This window comes from Microplitis mediator, chromosome 2 (assembly GCF_029852145.1).
Source record: "Microplitis mediator isolate UGA2020A chromosome 2, iyMicMedi2.1, whole genome shotgun sequence".
Classification (NCBI taxonomy): Eukaryota; Metazoa; Arthropoda; class Insecta; order Hymenoptera; family Braconidae; genus Microplitis; species Microplitis mediator.
In genome coordinates, this window is record NC_079970.1 from 5126534 (window position 1) to 5146594 (window position 20061).

The following is a 20061-nucleotide window of genomic DNA, read 5'->3' on the forward strand; positions in this document are numbered from 1 at the left end:
AAAAAATTTCTTGGCTCAAGATAATTTTTTCTCGCTCCAAGAAAATTTTTTTTTTCAATTCGTAATGAAAAAAATTTTCTTGGGGTGAGTAAAAATATTTTACAATAAAAAATTCTTTTTTTTTTGTGAAGTATCGTTTTATTTCCGGTGGCCCCTCTTTGGATCTTATTAAAAATAAATAAGCAAAAATATCTTCATATAAATATTAATTACATCCATGTCTTGCTCATGGAGATATTTTTGTCCGAGATGTCATTTCTGAGGGGTAGCCTCGTTTTCCATCAATAGATTTATTAAGAATTATCATATATAAAATTCCTCTTAGAATTTATTATCTAGATTATAAATTTATTTGTTTAGTTTAGTATGGGAATATATAAATATAAATAAATAATCAGTAATAAGACTGTTAATATTAGTATACCATTTCGTTGTCTATTATTTAATTTATGTTTCCGATAATATATTCATTGATTATTTAGTTATATAGTTTATATCTTTAATGAGTATTTTTGTTGTTGTTGTTATAAATAGATGTGTTGCTTAAATAGAACTATAATAAATTAGTTTTATGAAATATTGTGAAATTTAATAAAGTTTTTAATATATATATTTTTATATGTGTCGATTATTGTTATGTAATTAACGATTATATTCAAATGCCACACTATGTATTAATGAAAATTATGATCACTGATTTTTTTTATTTTTAATCATAGGCATTTATGTCAATAATTTATCATACATGAGCTCTCATTGATGTCTGATAACCCTCACTGGACATGACTTTCCGCTAATGTAAATAATAAAAACATAAATTAGTTGTAATTTATATTCCTTATCTCGAGAACCAGTTTCTCAAAATTTTAATCAATTAATTTTTTTTATCAGGCAATAACTTTTTAAAAATTATGTTCTCAGCCTCAGCATTTCTAGTATTTTCCGTTAAAAATATTTCTGTAATTTAATCTTTGGATGAATAGATAAACTTCCTCTCACGTGTTGACCTATTGCCATTGAAAAGTTGATAAAAATAAGTAGTCGTAGTATGAAAATCAGTCTATTAATTATTACATTTTACATGAATATTAAGCAGTACTATGTAGGAAATTTGATTAATTATATATGACATTTGATTTTGGTATCTTTTGATTTATTTGTACAAAATTATTTTCACCTAACAAATAATCTAGTATTTTTTTTCCTAATATTTATAACATATACAACGAATAATAATTAATAATTAAACATAATTAAACATTAAATATAATTAAACATTATAATATAAATACATAATTAATTGGACGGAATGCAATTAGAAAGAAATTTTCAAATTTTTTTTTTCGCAGTGACAATAAATTTAAAATTTTAAATTATTGTCTCTTCACTTATATTATCAACTTAAATAATACTAACTATAATATTTTCCATGCACTGTGATATTAAAATAGTAACGATCATAATTTTTTTTTGAAACAGATTTTTTAAAAAAAATCAGATTACAGTTTTTTTCAACACTTAAAAATTTTAAATTAAATTATTTTGTGTGGTCGACCAATTAAAATTCGATTTATAATTCATATCACAAAAAATACACATCTATATATATAAAAAAAAAGAAAATTTATGTTCGCATATTGGTCGGATTCTCGCGAACGAGACATGAATAATCAAAACGTCATAATATACAGATAAAAATATTAAATTGTCAAAATTTATTTTCTACAAAGATCCGGTTATCTCTCGGCCTCGACCCACTAATAAAAAAATGAGCGATTGGTCGTAGCAAATAACGAGTGAGATTACATGAATCTTCAATTTAAAATAATTGTAATAATTTTTAAAAAAACCCGCCTTGGTTTGAGAGAAAGAGAGCTTTTGTATTCAGAAGGTGAAAATCGCAAGAAATAGAGATAAAAATAGTTATTTATAATTTAGTTTATTGTATATTTTTTGTGGATTAATAATTAATCACAAAAAACCATTGAGCATCAGTCCCTTTCTCTTGCTTTCACCTTCCCTCTGAATAAAATACAAGACATAGACATAAGACTCTATTCTGTAACCTTTAGCTTTCCCACGATAATTATACAATCGTTATTTTCGCAACAATTGCGTGATAGTCATAGAACATGACAATTTTCGACGGCATATTACAGTTTTAAAATATACTATGATAAATCTAGTTATTGTTCAATTGTCCAACACACAATTAATTAAATTAAAAATTAAAAATTTAAATTTAAAAAAAAGAAAAAATAATAGTCTAGAATAATAAAATTTTTTTAAAAAATTGACATTATCTCTTAACAGGGGTTCGTACTTCTCTATCTATTACACTCAAGTCCACGAACGGAACTATCTTTGTTGCACTTGTGCAGTAAATGGAAACTTTGGCCGAGTTTTTCTCTTAAACAAACGAATATTGTCAAACAATTTAAGCGCACTTCGCTAGATTAGACAGTAGTGCATCAATGTGCGATCTGTGTTTTGTATTTAGAGATTTTGTTTCCGAAAAAAACTCAGCCGAAAATATCTGATAACCCCCGTTAACTTGAGTCATGTTATATCTGATTCACACTTTACTTCATGGAACCTTGAAAACCGGGATTAATATTTCCTTGTTTAGATGCACCTGGAGGTAGAGGAGTGCTCAGATGAAGCTTCTCTTGATGTTTTGCCGCTCTGGCAAGACACAATAGCGCACCGAGAAGAACAATGGCACCCACTGCAGCAATAGCACCCGAAAGAGCTGCACGTGCTATCGGAGGCACTTCGACAGCCATCTTCAACAGTGACGTTACATGACTCGGTAACCCGTCTACACCCTGTTTAAATAATAATACAATTAATAGTTAATATAATATAATTGTATGAATGAATTATAAAATATGTTAACTTACGTCTTCAAACCACATTATTGGGAAGATAATATCTGGAAAAGATGCAACTTGTTTTATATCACGGACTTGACTAACAGCAAGATTTATTTGAATTCTAGCACGAGCTCTCAGTGTCGTTCCCATCAACGGTTGAACGTCAATGAAGAATTGATGTTTTTCCTCATCCGGTGGTGATATTCCAATTACGGCTTCCCGTAGTGTGGGATCGGCTGTAAAAAATAATATGCTTATTAACTGACGTTATTTAATTTACCCGAGTCGAAATCTAAGGCATGCTTTAAACCTAAATAACCATTGAAAACCTACAATAGATTTTTTAGGACGTTATCATTGTAAAAGCTTGAAATGAACCAACTTAGACTTATGGAGGCATTAATTAGACCTACAAAGACATGTATCATAAAATGAACGATCTCTGAATTTTTGAAATCGAACCTCTGTTGGTCCCAGGCTGCCTGTGGGACCCAATCCACCCTTGGGTATCATTAGCCTACGGAGAAATGACTGGCATCAATTCTCCAGTAGTCCGCGAATTTAACAATTTTACTTTTTTGTAGTATTCCTTCCAAGTCCTTCCTTCTGTTAAATCTACACTGTAAAAAATTGGTTGGACCCGGTGTAGTGTAAATGACTCGGTGTAAAAATTTCAGTGTGAAAATTACACCAAACATTGTGCTAAATTTAGGCGGTGTGAATTAAAAATTTTTACACCGTCAAGCGAGTAAATGTATAATTTATGATATTTTTTGCGTTCAGGAAAGGAAAAATATTAAAATCTTAAAAATACTATTAATATCTAAATAATATTAATATAGTTATTGATTAAGTAGTTAATGTTCAATGTTCATTTGTTGCTCGTTAATGAAAATTAACGAGTAACACAGAATGGTGTAGAAACACCGAGAGAATTTTGCACCGCTATTTCACACTACACGGCCGTGTAAAGTTCTCCGGGTTCATTTTTACACGAAATTTTTTTACAGTGTAGGTACGTTCGTTCCACGATTTATGTCTACGCAGATCTAATTCACGCCTCCATAAGTCCAAGTAGATTCAATTCAAGCTTTTGTAAGTCTAAGTAGGTCCATTTCGAACTTTCACAATGATTATGTCCTGAAAGGCCTAATGTAGGTTTTTAATGCTTATTTAACTTCAAAGCATGCCTTAGATTTCGACTCAAGTAAATAAAAAAAAAATGTATGCAATAAAATAATTTACCTAAATAAAAGTGAGGGAAACTGAGCAAAACTGGTGAATCATATTGACAACGTGATACATTAAAAGTACCCTCTGGTGCGCAAGGTGGTCCAGCTGGACAGTAACACTGCTGGGATGTGATGCGATCAGCTGCTGCAAACACATCTTTTGGCGGCACAAATCTAAATCCGGGAACGTCACCTTCAGCCATTACTTCCTCCTGAGAGTACAAGAAAAAAAAACAGTTTATTAAACTCATCAGCCAATAAATGAATTAATAAAATATTTATCATTAATAAAACCTTGAAGACAAGAGGAAGAGTCCTACAAAGATCTTTGTCAAAGACCTTGAGCTTTGTGTTCTTGTTGATGTGTGGTGGGAAAATACTGCCATCCCCGCCCAATACATTGTCACATTCATCGGTGGTCCAGTGTTTGAAACCATCTTTACCATTCCATCGGTCCATCATGCCGTACTTGGTGATGTCCGAGGCACCCGTGAAAATTGTGTACTGATCTGGATGAGTGCCATTTTTTCCATACAATAATCCAAACTGATCGTACGGTAACTTTTGTTCCTTTGGTACCACGTCCTTGGCGAGTTTTAGTAATGGATCCTCATAACCCCAGAGTAATTGACCGACCGAGACCTCGACAAATGGTTTTATCTTGAGGATGTCCATTATTGAGGCCATGGCAAGCCGTAGAAAACGAGCTGCGTGACGTGACTGACTGGTTGCTGATAGCATTGGGACGTTTGGTACGACCACCAAATCATCCTCCGTACCGCTTGATAATTCCTGACAATTTAAATAATTATTTGGTCAATAAAAATCACTTTCACTCTCTATTCTCTATCGCAACAATAAATTATTTACCGATAGTTTATAGCAGAATAAATATGCATATGCATTATAATAAAAAATTCTATAGGAAGTAAAAATACATATATTTAATTCCATTTATATAGAGTTTTAATTGAATGTTAATGGAAAGCAATAGGTCACGGTGAAGCAACTTTTTATACTATAAAATAATGCTGATAGACGACCAAGGAATCAACGGAGTCAGAGGTATAACAATTTTTTAAGTCAGGTGGTTCTAGACCTCGGTCATTTTTTATCATCATCGTCATCATGATCTTAGACGAGTCGACGGAGCGTTACGGCGGATGATATGCTAATTATAATTCCTTATTGTGCAGTGGTTACGTATGGACGGTCATGTTTTCTTCGCAATCGGAGTGAAACGTGAATAATATATGTCCAAACAATACATACTTTCAGCTAAATCACGCGTTCAAAAGTTTTTAAATTTTCACCGCGTTTTTTAAGACCACTTTTGATTGGTCGGTCGGAAGTGGCGACATCTATTGATGAAATTTATATTTAAAATTTTGAATCTTAGTTTTGTTTAATTACGATTTAATAGTCTTTTTAATTGTTATTCATGAGAGAAAATGCGTTTTTATTGCAATTTATGTGTTTCTTAATTAATTAATACTCAATTTGGGTGTTTTTTAAAAAATTTTTTTGTGAAAAAATGATGGGAGTTTTAATAAACATAACCTTTTGCACACCTCGAAGCCCGGATAGCTCAGTCGGTAGAGCATCAGACTTTTAATCTGAGGGTCCAGGGTTCAAGTCCCTGTTCGGGCGGCTTCATTTTTTTTTTTTTTTTTAGTTGATTTGAAAAAAACAATTCATAAATATAGATAATATGAAATAAAATTTTTGTTTAATTAAACAATTTGGGAAATAAACGAGAATATTAAATCCATTCCCAAGTGTTGTGACAAGTGATAGACTTTTTGTTCTTGTCCTTGCACAATTTTTTACAACTTCTTCAACAGTTTTATTAAAATTAATTTTCACTTTATCAAGCAGCCAATATAACTTAACTCTTTACTTTTTAATTATAAATTATATTCTCTCTTTAATCCTAATCTTGAGAAAAAGAAAAAAATTCCTGTCTTTTTGCAACCCTTGTCAGTAAAAGTTAACCCCAACATTGTCTTGCTGATTTATATGCCCCCTGGTTGAATTTAACGTAACTCTTATTCGTTCAAAATTCTCTGCGCATTACAAATCTACAACTAATTGACCTTGAAGACAACAAAATCATTACATATCCCTATGATAGCGACCACCTGGCACTGAAATTTACAACTAAACTCCCCAACGAACAAGAATACTTCAACGACAAAACAAAACAGCACCGTTTCAACTACAAAGCTACTAAGCCCGGATAGCTCAGACGGTAGAGCATCAGACTAACTCGATCCTGGAATTTACAATAATAACAGTTAAAGCTAACCCGATCAGAAATCTATATATTATTGCAGCATATGCGGCCCATAATAACAGAACAACAATCACCGACGAGCTAACCAACCTATGCAACAACTTAAACCTACAAAACCCAGACAATCACTATATACTAGCTGGTGATCTGAACGCTAGAAGACAAGATTGGGGTGACTCTCTAACAAATGAACGTGGCCGCCAACTCTATAACTGGGAATACGGGGAAGGTCTGAACTTCAGGGCCCTATCAGTGACTCTGAAAGAATCAACATTTGTAAGAGGCCAGTCAATCCTTGACATAGCAATAGTGGACTCAAGACTCGACTTTATTCGGACTGATATTCGTACTACACAACAAAAAATTTAAACCTTGACTTATACTCGTCATACTGGACATGCTATCAGGCAAATCGTTCGTCACGTGGAATGGACTCCAAATCTCAACTCTCATCTTCCTCATCCATGAAGGTTTGCACCAGGGCACTGTTAACTCGCCAGTTCTCTTCAACATCCTAACATGCGAAATTATCAACCTATACCAGCTCAATGGAAACAATAACACCTATTCCATCGCATTTTCTGACGACACGATCTTTTATGTCGCTGGCAAAGATCCGCAAAGATCCATAAACTCGGCAAGGTATCTGAATAACGGAACGAGGCTCAAAGAAATTGTAGACCAAGAAGCAGAAAACATAAAAACCATGCTAGAAGATGCCCGCAAGTACGAGGTCTGTTCTCGGAGTTTTCGGATACGAACCCGGCGTCGCATCCCAAACAAGAAGCTGAGAAAGAGTACTTTTTTATAAATAGTTTATCGTTAAACAAAATTCTAGCTAAACTACCCAATAAAACGTCAAGTGGTGTTAATGGCATCCCAACAATTGTACTAAAACACTTGCTGACAAAAAAATCTATGCCCTAACGGTCATATTTAACAACGCGCTAAACCTGTATTACTTCCTGAAGAACTGGAAAAAAGCTAAGGTGCTACCAATCATCAAGAAAGATAAGGGAGTCTGAGAGTACAGGGTTCAAGTTCCTGTTCGGGCGGCTTTATTTTTTTTTTTCAGTTGATTTGAAAAAAACAACCAATTCAAAAATATGGGCAATATGAAATAAAATCTTGTTTAATTAAACAATTTGGGAAATAAACGAGAATATTAAATCCATTCACAAGTGTTGTGACAAATGATAGACTTTTTGTTCTTGTCCTTGCACAATTTTTTACAACTTCTTAAATAGTTTCATTAAAATTAATTTTCACTTTATCAACCAGCCAATATAACTTAACTCTTTACCTTTTAATTTTAAATTATATTCTCTCTTTAATCTTAATCTTGAGAAAAAGAAAAAAATTCCCGTCTTTTTGCGACCCTTGTCGGTAAAAGTTAACCCCAACATAATCCTGCTGATTTACATGCCACCTGGTTGAGTTTAACGTAACTTTTATTTATTCAAAATTCTTTGCGCCACTGATAAATCTATGTCGCCGTATCCAAACTATTAATAATAAATTATATTCTAATGAAAGAAACTGTTTTTTAAATAATAATTTTAAATTTCCACAATGTCTCTATTGTCAAATATGTAAAAAATATTTTTTACTTCAACTGTACGTAAAAAAAACCGATATTATTATAATAGAAGATTGAGTCACGCCTACTGAGTCATTGAATATTATTGAATACACGATAATCTATGCATAAACCTCGACTTTTATTTAAATCGTAATTAATTAATAGAGTGGCACTTAAAAAAAATAAACAACTTATTGCTGATGAATCATGATTTAAAAAATTATTTAACATATGATCTATTAGATTTTGAATAATAAATTTAAACTGCACAGTAAAAAAAATTTTGTTAAAATTAATACAAAACTACGTGGTAAAAAATTAACACTAGATATGTTTCTATTCTCTGTTACCGGTTCTAAAACTTTTACGCATCAAAATGTTATCTGCAATACACGTAAAATGTTAGTTTAACACTTGGTTGTGTTATTTTGATACTTATTAAAATTTATTTATCCATAAGCTTAACAAGTGATTACGAAAACTTAACACATTATTTGTGTTAATTTAATGCATTAACACTCGCTCTATGTTAAAGTTTTATTTTAAAAGTGTTAACACTTGTTTGGAGATTAACACTGAGTAAATGTTACTTTTTTCTATTAAAATTTTTTTGTGTTAAAAATGAACTGGCCAAACAACACAAAAGCAGTACACTGAGAAAATAAAATAATAGGAATTACTATCTAGTTATGGTAAAATTTTTTACCATCAATCCGATAGTAGTGAATACTATCTAGATGATTGTATAAATTATCTAGATTGTAACACTCACCATATTTATAATAATTGTTACAATCTAGATGATTTATACAATCATCTAGATAGTATTTACTACTATCGGATTGATGGTAAAAAATTTTACCATAACTAGATAGTAATTCCTATTATTTTATTTTCTCAGTATATGTTAAATTAACACACAAAAATGTTAAATATATAACATGAAATTTTTAACAAATTTAAAAAAAAAATAGTTTAAACAATGAATAAGAAATTTACTTTCAAGTTCAAAATTTGAACCATTTACTGGGAAGGGATGAGGATGGATGAGAATAATCATGGACTTAGCATAGTTTTTTCTATCCAATTTCTATGATTAATTTTGCTATCCGATGTCGGAAATATCAAATAGTTGCCGAAGTGAGGCGAAAAAAATTTTTCTATCGTAAATCACACTCTGATGCTTCGCATTATGAGTCGTGCAATAGAATTTTTTCTTTACACAAATACGAAAAATTTTGACTGAATAGGTATTGATAAAAAATAAATATAATCGTAAATACCTCTGAAAATACAAAACGTTTTCTGACATTGTAACTGACAGTACCGTTGTCGTTGAATTTAATGTTAGTTTTATCCCATTTTTGTACATATACATATGGACCAAGCTCTTGAAGAATCGGTTTGTCCCCATTGTTAAGAAATTCATCAGCATTTGTGACGTTGTAAATATAAATATTCATATGAGGTACCACTGGAGGTTCTTTCCACCATCCATACGCACGACCACCTTCTCGTATAGATACTTCTCGATTTATCAATATTTCCATAATATTCGGAAATAGTGCTGCCAAAACAGCTGCAAATATTATCAGCAATACGCCTGCTGCAACTGCGGTCCCTGTAAATTTATAATAAATTATTATTATATTTATATACTCAGTACAAATAACCGACATACATTTCTTATTGACCATTGCTTATAAAAGTAAATAAATCTGTGTCAAGTTCAATTTTTTTTCACGAATTCTCTAGAGGATCGTTCGCTTTTCGATCTAAGAACACACTGAATTTAAAAATCTATTCGTTACCCTCGAAACCATTGGAATACAAATAATTCCCAGTGGATTGCATGTCAATTTTTTCGGTTTGTCACTCCATGTAATTGTCAATTATATGACACTCTTTATTTACTCTAGTGTATCATCGCGTGATTTCCATAATAGCCAAATTTCTATGCGTGAAATGATTCTTTTTTTTTTAATAATCACTTTGCAATGTACACCAGCAACTATATAATTTATTATTTCAAACGACAATTATTTGTTTGTTAAAATAGTCAATAATAATTAACGTGATTGACAATTTAAATGATATATTGCAGATAAATGGTTATTTATTAATGAGCGTTTAAAATAATATCTTAATAATAACAATTATTATTATTATTAAATTATTCTCTATAAATAAGTACTACAATACTTGAATAAATCATTGTCATGATTTGTTATTATTTCGCTTATTATTGACATTTACTGTTATTAAAATAAATTTATAGTCATCTTCCTGACGTTATTCTTTTAAATAAATTACTATTCAAGTATTGTAATTGATACCAGACGTTTATTTCATTAGATTTTTTACATACTACTGAGATTATTGATGTCTTATATTATTGTACCTGACTTTGTTGCTTATTTATATTTTTCGGTCTCTACTGTATTCAAAATTTAAAATGTAAGAATGAATCGAATATAAAAAGTAAACAAACAAAAAATTAATTATTCAAAATTGGTAACTATTTTGATAAAATTGTTTTTTGAGGGCCAAATGTGAGAGGATAAATTAATATATATACATATAAGATAGATATATTTATTAAATACGTGTATATATGAAGTATATAGTAAAGATGGAATGAACAAAGTGCAAGGACGTTTACTTTTATTTATATATGGTCATCATTTACCCTTCACGATCAAAACTTAATCTTTATTTTTTTTATGAAAGCACGTATTTTTTTCGTCATTTTATTCAAAATTAATTATTGTTAAAGTTGTTGCAATCACAATTCTACTTAAATACATATATTATTATATTTTTTAAATAACCATGTAAATTTATTTATTCAAATTATTTAAATTGAATCATTTTTTTTATTATCACGGTAAAATTTATTTCGGTAAAAGTTAAATTTTCTTCTTATTTCCTAGCAGAGCCAATAAAAAAATATTTACAATCAAGATAAAGTCATAAATTCATAATTTTATTTCAGAAAATCTACATCACATTAAATTATTTATTAGTAACAATAAAATATTACACAACAATCGTTGAAATATCCATAAACACGGGAAATAATTTACGCAAATCATAAAAATTTAAACATATACAATATCTGTAAAAATATGATATTGTAAGGAAAGTTTATAGATAATAAATATTTATTTGTTTAATTCGAATATCAAAAAATGTAAACTCGATTAGTATAAAAAGTTAATTCACAACTTCCTGCAAGTTACCTCATGCAGATGTTACTTTTCAATGACATTTGACCTGTCGTGTTTACTTATACAGTCATATTACTATTATTACATATTTTTTTTTTTTTTTTATCGTATGCAATATTAAATAACAATAAATGCGGAAGAAAAAATGAATTGTTATTGGCGATTAAACCGGAAGCTAATTCTATCCCTAATAGTCTATAGCTATAGGATACAGGGCATATATTATACGACCTGACTACATTTATTATTATCATATACTATCACTTTCCACGGCATGCGATCTTCAAGACAAGGCTTTACCGGAAGTTAATTCGATTCGCTTTTCCGATTTTTCCAACTCGTCTTCGTGAGTCCATTATTTATTATTCATACTACTTATATATATTAATAATAATATATATATATATATATATATATATATATATATATATATATAATGTTTTATAAGGGCACTATTAATTTATATACATTAAGATAACGTGTTATGTACGTAGATTACAATGTAAATGTCTAAATTAGCAGAAAATTTATCAGATATAACACACGAATAGGCTAATGGATTCTTCATTTATACCTTTATTTTTTTTATTTTAATCGTGTCGTCATTCGTTTCATTCAATCGAAGGTCAAGTTCGATATTAGGAAATTTATTTGTGATGAGCAAGTCGATTTATTTAACTTTGAAAGTTATAATTTTATTATTTCATGGCCGATTGTTACACGTTTCTACGACAGCGTAAATTAATCCTTTCGAAATTTTTCATCTCATATTTTTTTTTAGTTATTATAGATACAGTTTAAATATTTAAGACAAATATTGTATAAAAAATATTTACAAATTTGAATTTCCTTTCGAATAAAGAAAAAATAAAAATAAAAGGTTTTGAAATGAGTCAACATCTTTAGAAGCTTGCGATCATTTGCACATAAAGACGACTCAGAAATTCCATCGAAAGATAGTATAGTATACAAATATATGTATGTGCTGTACTGCCAATAGCTCATAAATATTAATATTCTAATGTTAAGAAAATAAAATGGTTTTTATTAAATATAGATATATATTGGTTATTGTCATCGTTTCGTAGAAACATTAAACATTAGGTAATTTGTAATTTCCCATCTTATTACATTTTTTATCCATTAATTTATGAGTTTGAAGAATTAAAAAAAATACAGACAATATAAATGTAATTGTTGGTAGGAAATAAAAAATACTTGTTCCGTATGAAATTGGAGTAGCTTTCACTGGTAATATAATATAATATTGAATGTTTAAAATGACCCACAATAACATATACGGCATAGTTTATTTAATTATGAAATAACTTTTTAAATATATATATAATAATAATGATTTCTGCTGATAATTAAAAACATTTACATTCTTAATTATGTTGATGTTTGGTCACAGTCATTATAATAATAATTGGTCAATAATTTTTAAGTGTAAAATCATGATACGAAAAATAAAAAAAAATGTCATGGACATGTGGATTTTTTATAATGAAGATGCCCCTGAAATAAAAATTTAATGACAGGGTAGAAATGGTGATGATATTTATTTGATCAAGGTGATTGGAAAGGTCATTCGAGCAATGGCCCTACTGTACCATCTTACCAATGACCTCCGAAAAAATTCCCTTTTTATACGTGATATCGCAGACCGGTTAATTTAATCGTACAATTACCTTTTTATATTTATTTACATATTCAAACTTTTTCATCTCCGTTTAATTTACTCTAAGGCCATTAATGATGTCATGATACCTTTTTAATTTGAATATGGAAATTTCCACGGAAATTTATCTCCATTTATTTGAACCAGCTCTGATTTTTTTAAATTCATTTAATTCTCAAATTAGAAAAAAAATACTTCAAATTATACACGACATTTTATAAGAGAAAATTTATCTCAATATTTATTTATGTAAAAAATATACTGAGACATCCGGTCTTCCTCTATCGGATATCCGGTTGTCTATTAAAAAAAAAATTTTAACTTTAATCAATATTTAATTTTTAGCTAATTGATGTACGTCATAATTTAAAGCTTCATCTTCATTTTTTTACATAATCGATCACGTGTTTTTCATATATATATATATATATATATATATATATATATATATATATATATATATATATATATATATATATATATATATATATATATATATATATATATATATTAAATAAACATTTTGAAATAAAATGTATTCTTTATAATAATAATATGAATAATTAACCAGCAGAAATGTAATAAGTGAAAAGTTTAAAGTTTTTTTATTCATTGACATTGAACTAATTTTTATTACTTTATAATTAAATCCATGCTGTGTACATATATATCATTAAATACATATGCAATAAATTTTTTGTCACCTACTTTAAAATGAATTAATGAATTGACAATTTATTTTTTATCTTCTCCAACAGGATCGCGATTGCGGAAAATATAAATTTAAAAAAATAAACTAATAGGTAACACTAAATAATTTGATTTATGACATTAGTGTATTAGACATTCTCTCCAGTACATCTGACAAGCAATATCCTTTTTTTTATACGAGGTCAACGTGATTCGAGTAGCAAGGAGAACAACTTGCGACTTGTCGTAAATTTCCATCGTCATTCTAAATATTATTGTTACTTTTTATTAATTTATTGATTTTACCTGAAACAATTAACCGAAAAAAAATAATAAACTTTCTTTAGACGACGATTGCAAGTTATTATTAAAAAAAAAAAATTATTTTATGAGTACTCTAATAAAGGCAAATGATTTTTTATCATACGGCCAATCTTAATTAAATAAATCGATAATTTTTCGATTATTGCATATTATAAAATCCAAAATTCTTTTAAATTATATTACCGTGAATTTTTTTTTTTTTTTTATGCTGAGGATGCGTTGGAGTTTTTACTTTCTGATATAAAATAAAATCTTTGAATAGAATGATGACAAATAATGTGAAAAGTTTTATTAACAGTGGGCCTAGAGGAAGCAAACACTTTCAATGCTCTCATTCCCACTATACTAGACATTTTAAAAATATATAATATGTACACTGTAACATAACATGATAATCTATTCTCCCATGTTTAATATGTATACATTTTGACAATGCCTGAGGACTTTCGCGGAAGGTGCAAGTGTATCTGCTTAAAGTGACGAAGAAAACACTCTTCTTTACCACAACTTCCACCGTAAAACGCTTTCTAAAGAAACCACATTTTTAAATCGTTTATACATTTTTCGAAAAGTTTTAGAGAAAAAAATTTCTAATAGCGATAAAAAAAAATTTTATAATGGAAAAGTTTTGAAAAAAGATTCGCTACAAAAAATCGGAAGTAAAGTCAGAGTGATTACGGATTTTATTTAAATCTGCCACTCAAAGTCCCGGAGTTTTAGAAAAAATCACTTCGCATGCAGAGTAAATGGGAAGTTTGTTTTTCCAGGAGTGACTTCGGAGCTGCGGATTTTATTTGAATCCGCATTCCCTCCAAATTTAAGTGTATTTAATAAATAATAATAATAAAGACAGATTAAAATTTTATATTAAAAGATTTTAAAGATATTAATCGTGTCGTCTTCCGTCTGGCAAACGAGTTTAAGAAGACAGGAATCTTTAACGCGCACGCGAAGACTGCGTCTGTGTATAAATCACCGTGACCACTTTAATTTACTTTTTAAAAGTTATTGAACGTTATTTATAATTTTCCTAAACATAAAATAAATGATAAATTATTATGTCATATATTTTATACTGAAAGTCTTCTTAGTTCACGGACTACATATGTAATATATTTATACTGTTCTGTATCTACTGATTACGGGAGCAAGTTGAGAGTTACGTGTATTACTTGGATACATATTATATAGATATATATGAAAGATTACGACAGAAAATAACTTTTGCAAGAGTTAATGTGTTTGGTGCACTACTCGATTACTTACATCAAGTCTACTCAATTTTACTTCTTTGGTTGAAAGTGAAGGCAAACTATCAATGGAATACAGTCGAAATTTTATTTATATTAAATACTCAATTGTATATATATATTTAAAAACAATAATGATAAAAAATACTGTAATTAACTTTCAGTGTTTATGAAACGTGCTGAAAATTCAGTGTTATTATTTCAATCTTGCTCTTTTGCAACAGATTAAATTAATGAAGAAAAAATATTTTTTTCTACATGATCATTTAAAAAAATAATAATAATAATTTATTTTGTGGTCGTGTGGCATTTATATTTTTGCAATTATTACTACGCAATGTCATCTAGCCTGTGTAACCTTACTAACCATCATAACTACTAATTGCACGTCCTCGTGCATAGAAATCTAAGTAAAGTCCAGTTGAACCCATTTCATATTAATGACAGCCAAGTAATTTTACTTGTCATCGTTCTTATTATTTTTTTTTTATTTATTTACTATTAATTTTAAAAATCCGACAATATATCAGAAGATAATGATAAATTATTTTGAATTATAAATTCTGGAAGCGACTGGAGCCGGGATGCCTGGTCGTGCAGGTGCGTATGTGTTTACGATATAAAATATAAATATATATATATATATATATAAAATGAACTGGGAAAACTGGGTATGCATGTGTGTACCCTGTCACTCGGGTTTGCCCGACGTTGGAATGCACTCTGTCTTTATACATATATATGTATATACGTATTTTAGTTGGTATGTGCGTGTGTGGATGCATTTTGTTGCCAATCTGCTTATGTCGAGCATGCAAATTTTCCTTTATATATATATTTTTTTTTTTTCCTAACAATCTTTATTATCAAATAAAAAATCACATCACTAAAATAAATTATTATCCAATTCTATTGTCCCAAGTATTTGTCTACTTTGTTAAAAGTTAAGTCAACATCACCGTTACGTAAATACGAAACATGTTAATGTAAGATAAATTCATTGGGTTTAAACACACGTGGAATGAAGAATAGGAAATGCTTAAAACCGCTATTAATTGTAATTATTTTCTATGGGTTACTGACGTCATTGACAAATATTATTTCAAAATATTTATATAAAATAACACGTCCACTGAGAGAAAAAATAACTTTTGGAAATATCATATTTTATTCTTATAAGAAATTTTCTGAAGAAATCTGAGCTCAACTCGCGGTATGATGATTTTTTTGGAGTACTGTAAATAAATTTCGGTTTTCTTCCGTAAAAATTATTCTTTAACTTAAGTATGAAACTGATAATGTAATAATTTGTATTGATTTACTGCTTTAAAAATATTGTTTGTAACAATAGACTTAATTTTTCCGTGTATACATAAAAATAGTTTAAATTTACCTATAAAACGGAGTTTAGATCATTGAAGCGATGAATTGACTAGAAAGTTTTCACGATAACGGTTTTGAAACTGACGGGTAAAGGTGTCTATACCTAAACCGAAAGTCTCATGTCGACTGTATATGTCATATATACATGTAGTTTACGACTACAACTATATGTCGTCAATTACATTCCATCAATAAGTCGTAATAAAAATAAAATTAAAAAAATAATGATTAAAAATAAAATTACGCCAACTACTGAATCGCAAAAAATTATTTTAACTGAATATTATTTTTATCTTTAATATATAAACAGTAGATTAGATAATTAGGCAAGTTAATAATATGCCATAATGAAGATAAAAAATTTAATGAATGAAATATCCATATATACGTTTATTTGAGTTATAAAGTTCAGTGGCGTTTGATACATAAATAAAAAAAAAAGTATTATGTTAAATTGCGCTAAAATTCCAGTATTCAAATTTACATGTTTTAAGGATGAAAAAAAAAATAAAAAGCAATGACAGTTTACTTATACATTAGCATGTTTTATGTGCCATTATCAAGTCATTGCTCTCTTGCCAAAAGTATTTAGAAAAAAAAGTTCAAAACTTTTGAAGTTAAAAAAAAAGTAAATTTTATTATCATCATAAAATAATTTAAAATTATTAAATAAATTGATAAAAAAAATCTATCAGTAATTAATGTCTGAATAATAAATTTTGTTTAAAAAAATTTGCACGTGGAAATGAAAAAAATAATGAGTGGATTTACGTCGTAAGAAAAATTGAAAAAAAAAAAAAAAAAAAAAACTAAGCATCATTATAACCGATCTCATACTGATATGACAGGCCATGAAATCAAGTAATGTAATATACATTACCGCATATATTTATTCATCTAATACATATATATATGTATATAGATATACAGATTTATCTGGTTGCTCACACCCACGTGGAGAACAAAATTCCGGTGATATCAACGCGTGAAGAAGCAATCTCAGTTTTAAATCCTAAACTTCATTTTTAATTAATAAAAAAACTCTCCTTTGTAATTTAATGTTTCTTTTATTAATTTAAAAATTTATTTATTTATTTATTTATCACAATTTACGTGTGTTTATAGAATTTTTCGTTGATGCACGTTACGGAGATTCGGTATAATTTAAAATATTTAATACAATTTACAATTTTTTTCACAAATTAATTTTTTTTTTAAATTTTAAAATATAATAATAATATAATTAATTTAAAAATATTAATTCTTAACCCACTCATGCTTGTCTCTTAATAAGAAAAAAACTTCCCATGAGTCACAGAGACATTCAGCATTACAATAATATAAAGAGAAAGAGATTAAAAAAAAACCGTTATAGTTTTGCTTCAATGTCTATAAAAATATATATATACATATATCACAATGAAGTTTTATATTTTATAACCATAAGAAGTAATGTCGCGTTGCAAGGATATTAAACCAACAATGACAGATGACAAAACGATTGAAAATTAAATAATTACAGCCTCAGTACAGAAATAAATTTAAAAGTCCTATTTTGTATTATATAAAACCATTGACTTGCAATATATCGGATTAAACTAGTAACCTAGATATACTAGATATATCATCATCTCAATGTTATCCACAACTAGATCAACCGGTAAAATTTCAATATTGATAATTGTCAGTAATTATCTAACAAAAATAAATAAATAAACAGTACGTACACCATCGTCTGAGAAATCCGCCCTGGAGTTTGCCACAAATTCCTCGATTAATCCTCATGGTTGTTTGTTATCAATATATATATTTTATAAATTATATATTTCTTCCTCCGGTTTATATATTTGTATATATGTTTGGGTATTCACACGTTGCAAGTACAGTTACCTCATCCGTTTTTTCTCATTGATGTCGTTGGTTACTTTATTTCTTCTTCGTTGCAACTCAAGATATTTAAATATTTGTCATTTAATTCAGTTCAAATTTATCCACTCAGGTTGAATTTTAAAATTTTAAAAACAATGGTATGTACATTGACCATTGAACTGGTCAATAAAAAAAAAACGAACAAATTGGTTGGAAGTTATCCTATCCAGCTTGTCGCGACGACGACACGAGGAGAAAGTCGACTCCCAAGTGTGCCGACTACTTGGCGCGATAACGAACGTACCAATGGAAGAATACGGTGTGAGTTTATAAATAATATAAGAATATGTATGTTTATATGTATAAGTATATAGCCTGTGAGAGCTGTTTTTAAATTTTTCGAATTACTTCAGTAATAATAATTTTTTTTAAATTCTTGGGATTAATTATTTAAACATTTGCTTTATATCCAATTGATTTGTATTTTAAAATTTTTATTAGTCTTCATATACTGATACTGATACTCAAATAACCACTTTTTCACGTAAACCTCTAATCCTTATCATTTTTATTTATTTTTAGGTAAAATGATAGATTTTTATAAATTTATTTAAAATAAAAGGAGTAGTCGTCAAAAGACACACGATCGGTACGATGTTAGCTCGAGTACTGAACCACTGAACGTACATTCGACCTGACAGAAATGCCGCGATCGCCGCGGTAAACTCAAGTGGCTCAGGTGAACGATTTATTATTACCCCCACTTATTACAATATTATATTAACAAACAACCTCTCTCTCCACATTCTCTTTTCTTTCTTTAAATTTTATTTTTCTTATTCATATTCTATAATACATTTTAGATTCTTAGATTTTTGAACCATGCAGACTCTCGGTATCTATCGCACAATATCTGTTATTTTTTTATGTACCTGAAGTTTTCTTAACGTTAGCACACCAAAGTACACTATTATTATTTTTAAATTTATTCGCTGTGATTGTTAATTAAACAATATATTGTTCTTGTTATTTTACACACAATTGCATCATAATGCACTACTTTTATTTATTATTTTTTAATTAAAAAAATAATAATTTTATTCACTTCTATTCTGATAAACTTTGTAATTTTATCAAGTGATAATGAGGAAGAAGTAATGATAGATCGAGGTGTGCATTTTGTAGTAATAAAACAAAACTGCTGACACCTTCGTGACTTGAGGGTAAATAAATAATGAAGATTTTATAAATATCTACTGAAAAGCAGATTGTGATCAGTACAAACATTATTATTATCACTCTAGTTACACTGGTATTCATTTATAAATATAGTGAGATACCGGTAAAATATTGTCTTCATTTTACAATTAAATGAATAACGTGTTAATATTTAATATCAACATACATCATGTACATATGTTATATGTATATATATTTAACCGGATGAGCTGGCGGAAACTAGAAAACTACAAATGTTAACACGCGACATTGACATACACACGATGATCCTGGATATATAAATCAATAACATGAATAAATTTTTTAAAAATATAGGGAGGAGGGAGCAAAGTAGGCCCCTTAAAATTTTCAAAACTTCAAAAAATATGGAGGCAAAGTGGGCCCCTCAAAATTTTCTATACGCCAATAA

At 28.6% G+C, this 20061-nt stretch overlaps 1 protein-coding gene and 1 non-coding gene across 3 annotated transcripts; one reads left to right on the forward strand and one right to left on the reverse strand.

The window, feature by feature from the left end:
• Positions 1–91: 91 nt before the first annotated feature.
• LOC130678621 (scavenger receptor class B member 1) lies at positions 92–19083 on the reverse strand. Of its 2 annotated transcripts, none has more exons than XM_057485952.1 (6): positions 18272–19083; positions 9270–9607; positions 4403–4900; positions 4122–4320; positions 2904–3112; positions 92–2828 (listed from the first exon to the last, which is right to left on the reverse strand). In XM_057485952.1, exons 1-6 carry the CDS (start codon positions 18327–18329, stop codon positions 2583–2585), a joined length of 1548 nt encoding a protein of 515 aa, XP_057341935.1. In that variant the 5' UTR covers positions 18330–19083; the 3' UTR covers positions 92–2582. The 2 variants fall into 2 exon arrangements, with proteins under 2 accessions (XP_057341935.1, XP_057341936.1); XM_057485953.1 differs by lacking the exon at positions 18272–19083 and adding an exon at positions 9668–9820.
• Trnak-uuu (transfer RNA lysine (anticodon UUU)) lies at positions 5686–5758 on the forward strand. The gene has a single exon. It is a non-coding gene; the product is annotated as a tRNA-Lys (tRNA).
• Positions 19084–20061: the final 978 nt, after the last annotated feature.

Bases quoted from the DNA above. Each gene is read 5' to 3' on its own strand.
- LOC130678621 (XM_057485952.1), bottom strand. From the start codon at position 18,329: ATGAGGATTAATCGAGGAATTTGTGGCAAACTCCAGGGCGGATTTCTC. The intron at 9,608-18,271 runs GTACGTACTGTT...ATAAATTTACAG, and splicing joins CGGATTTCTCAGACGATGGT to GGACCGCAGTTGCAGCAGGC. The intron at 2,829-2,903 runs GTAAGTTAACAT...TTATTTAAACAG, and splicing joins CAATAATGTGGTTTGAAGAC to GGTGTAGACGGGTTACCGAG.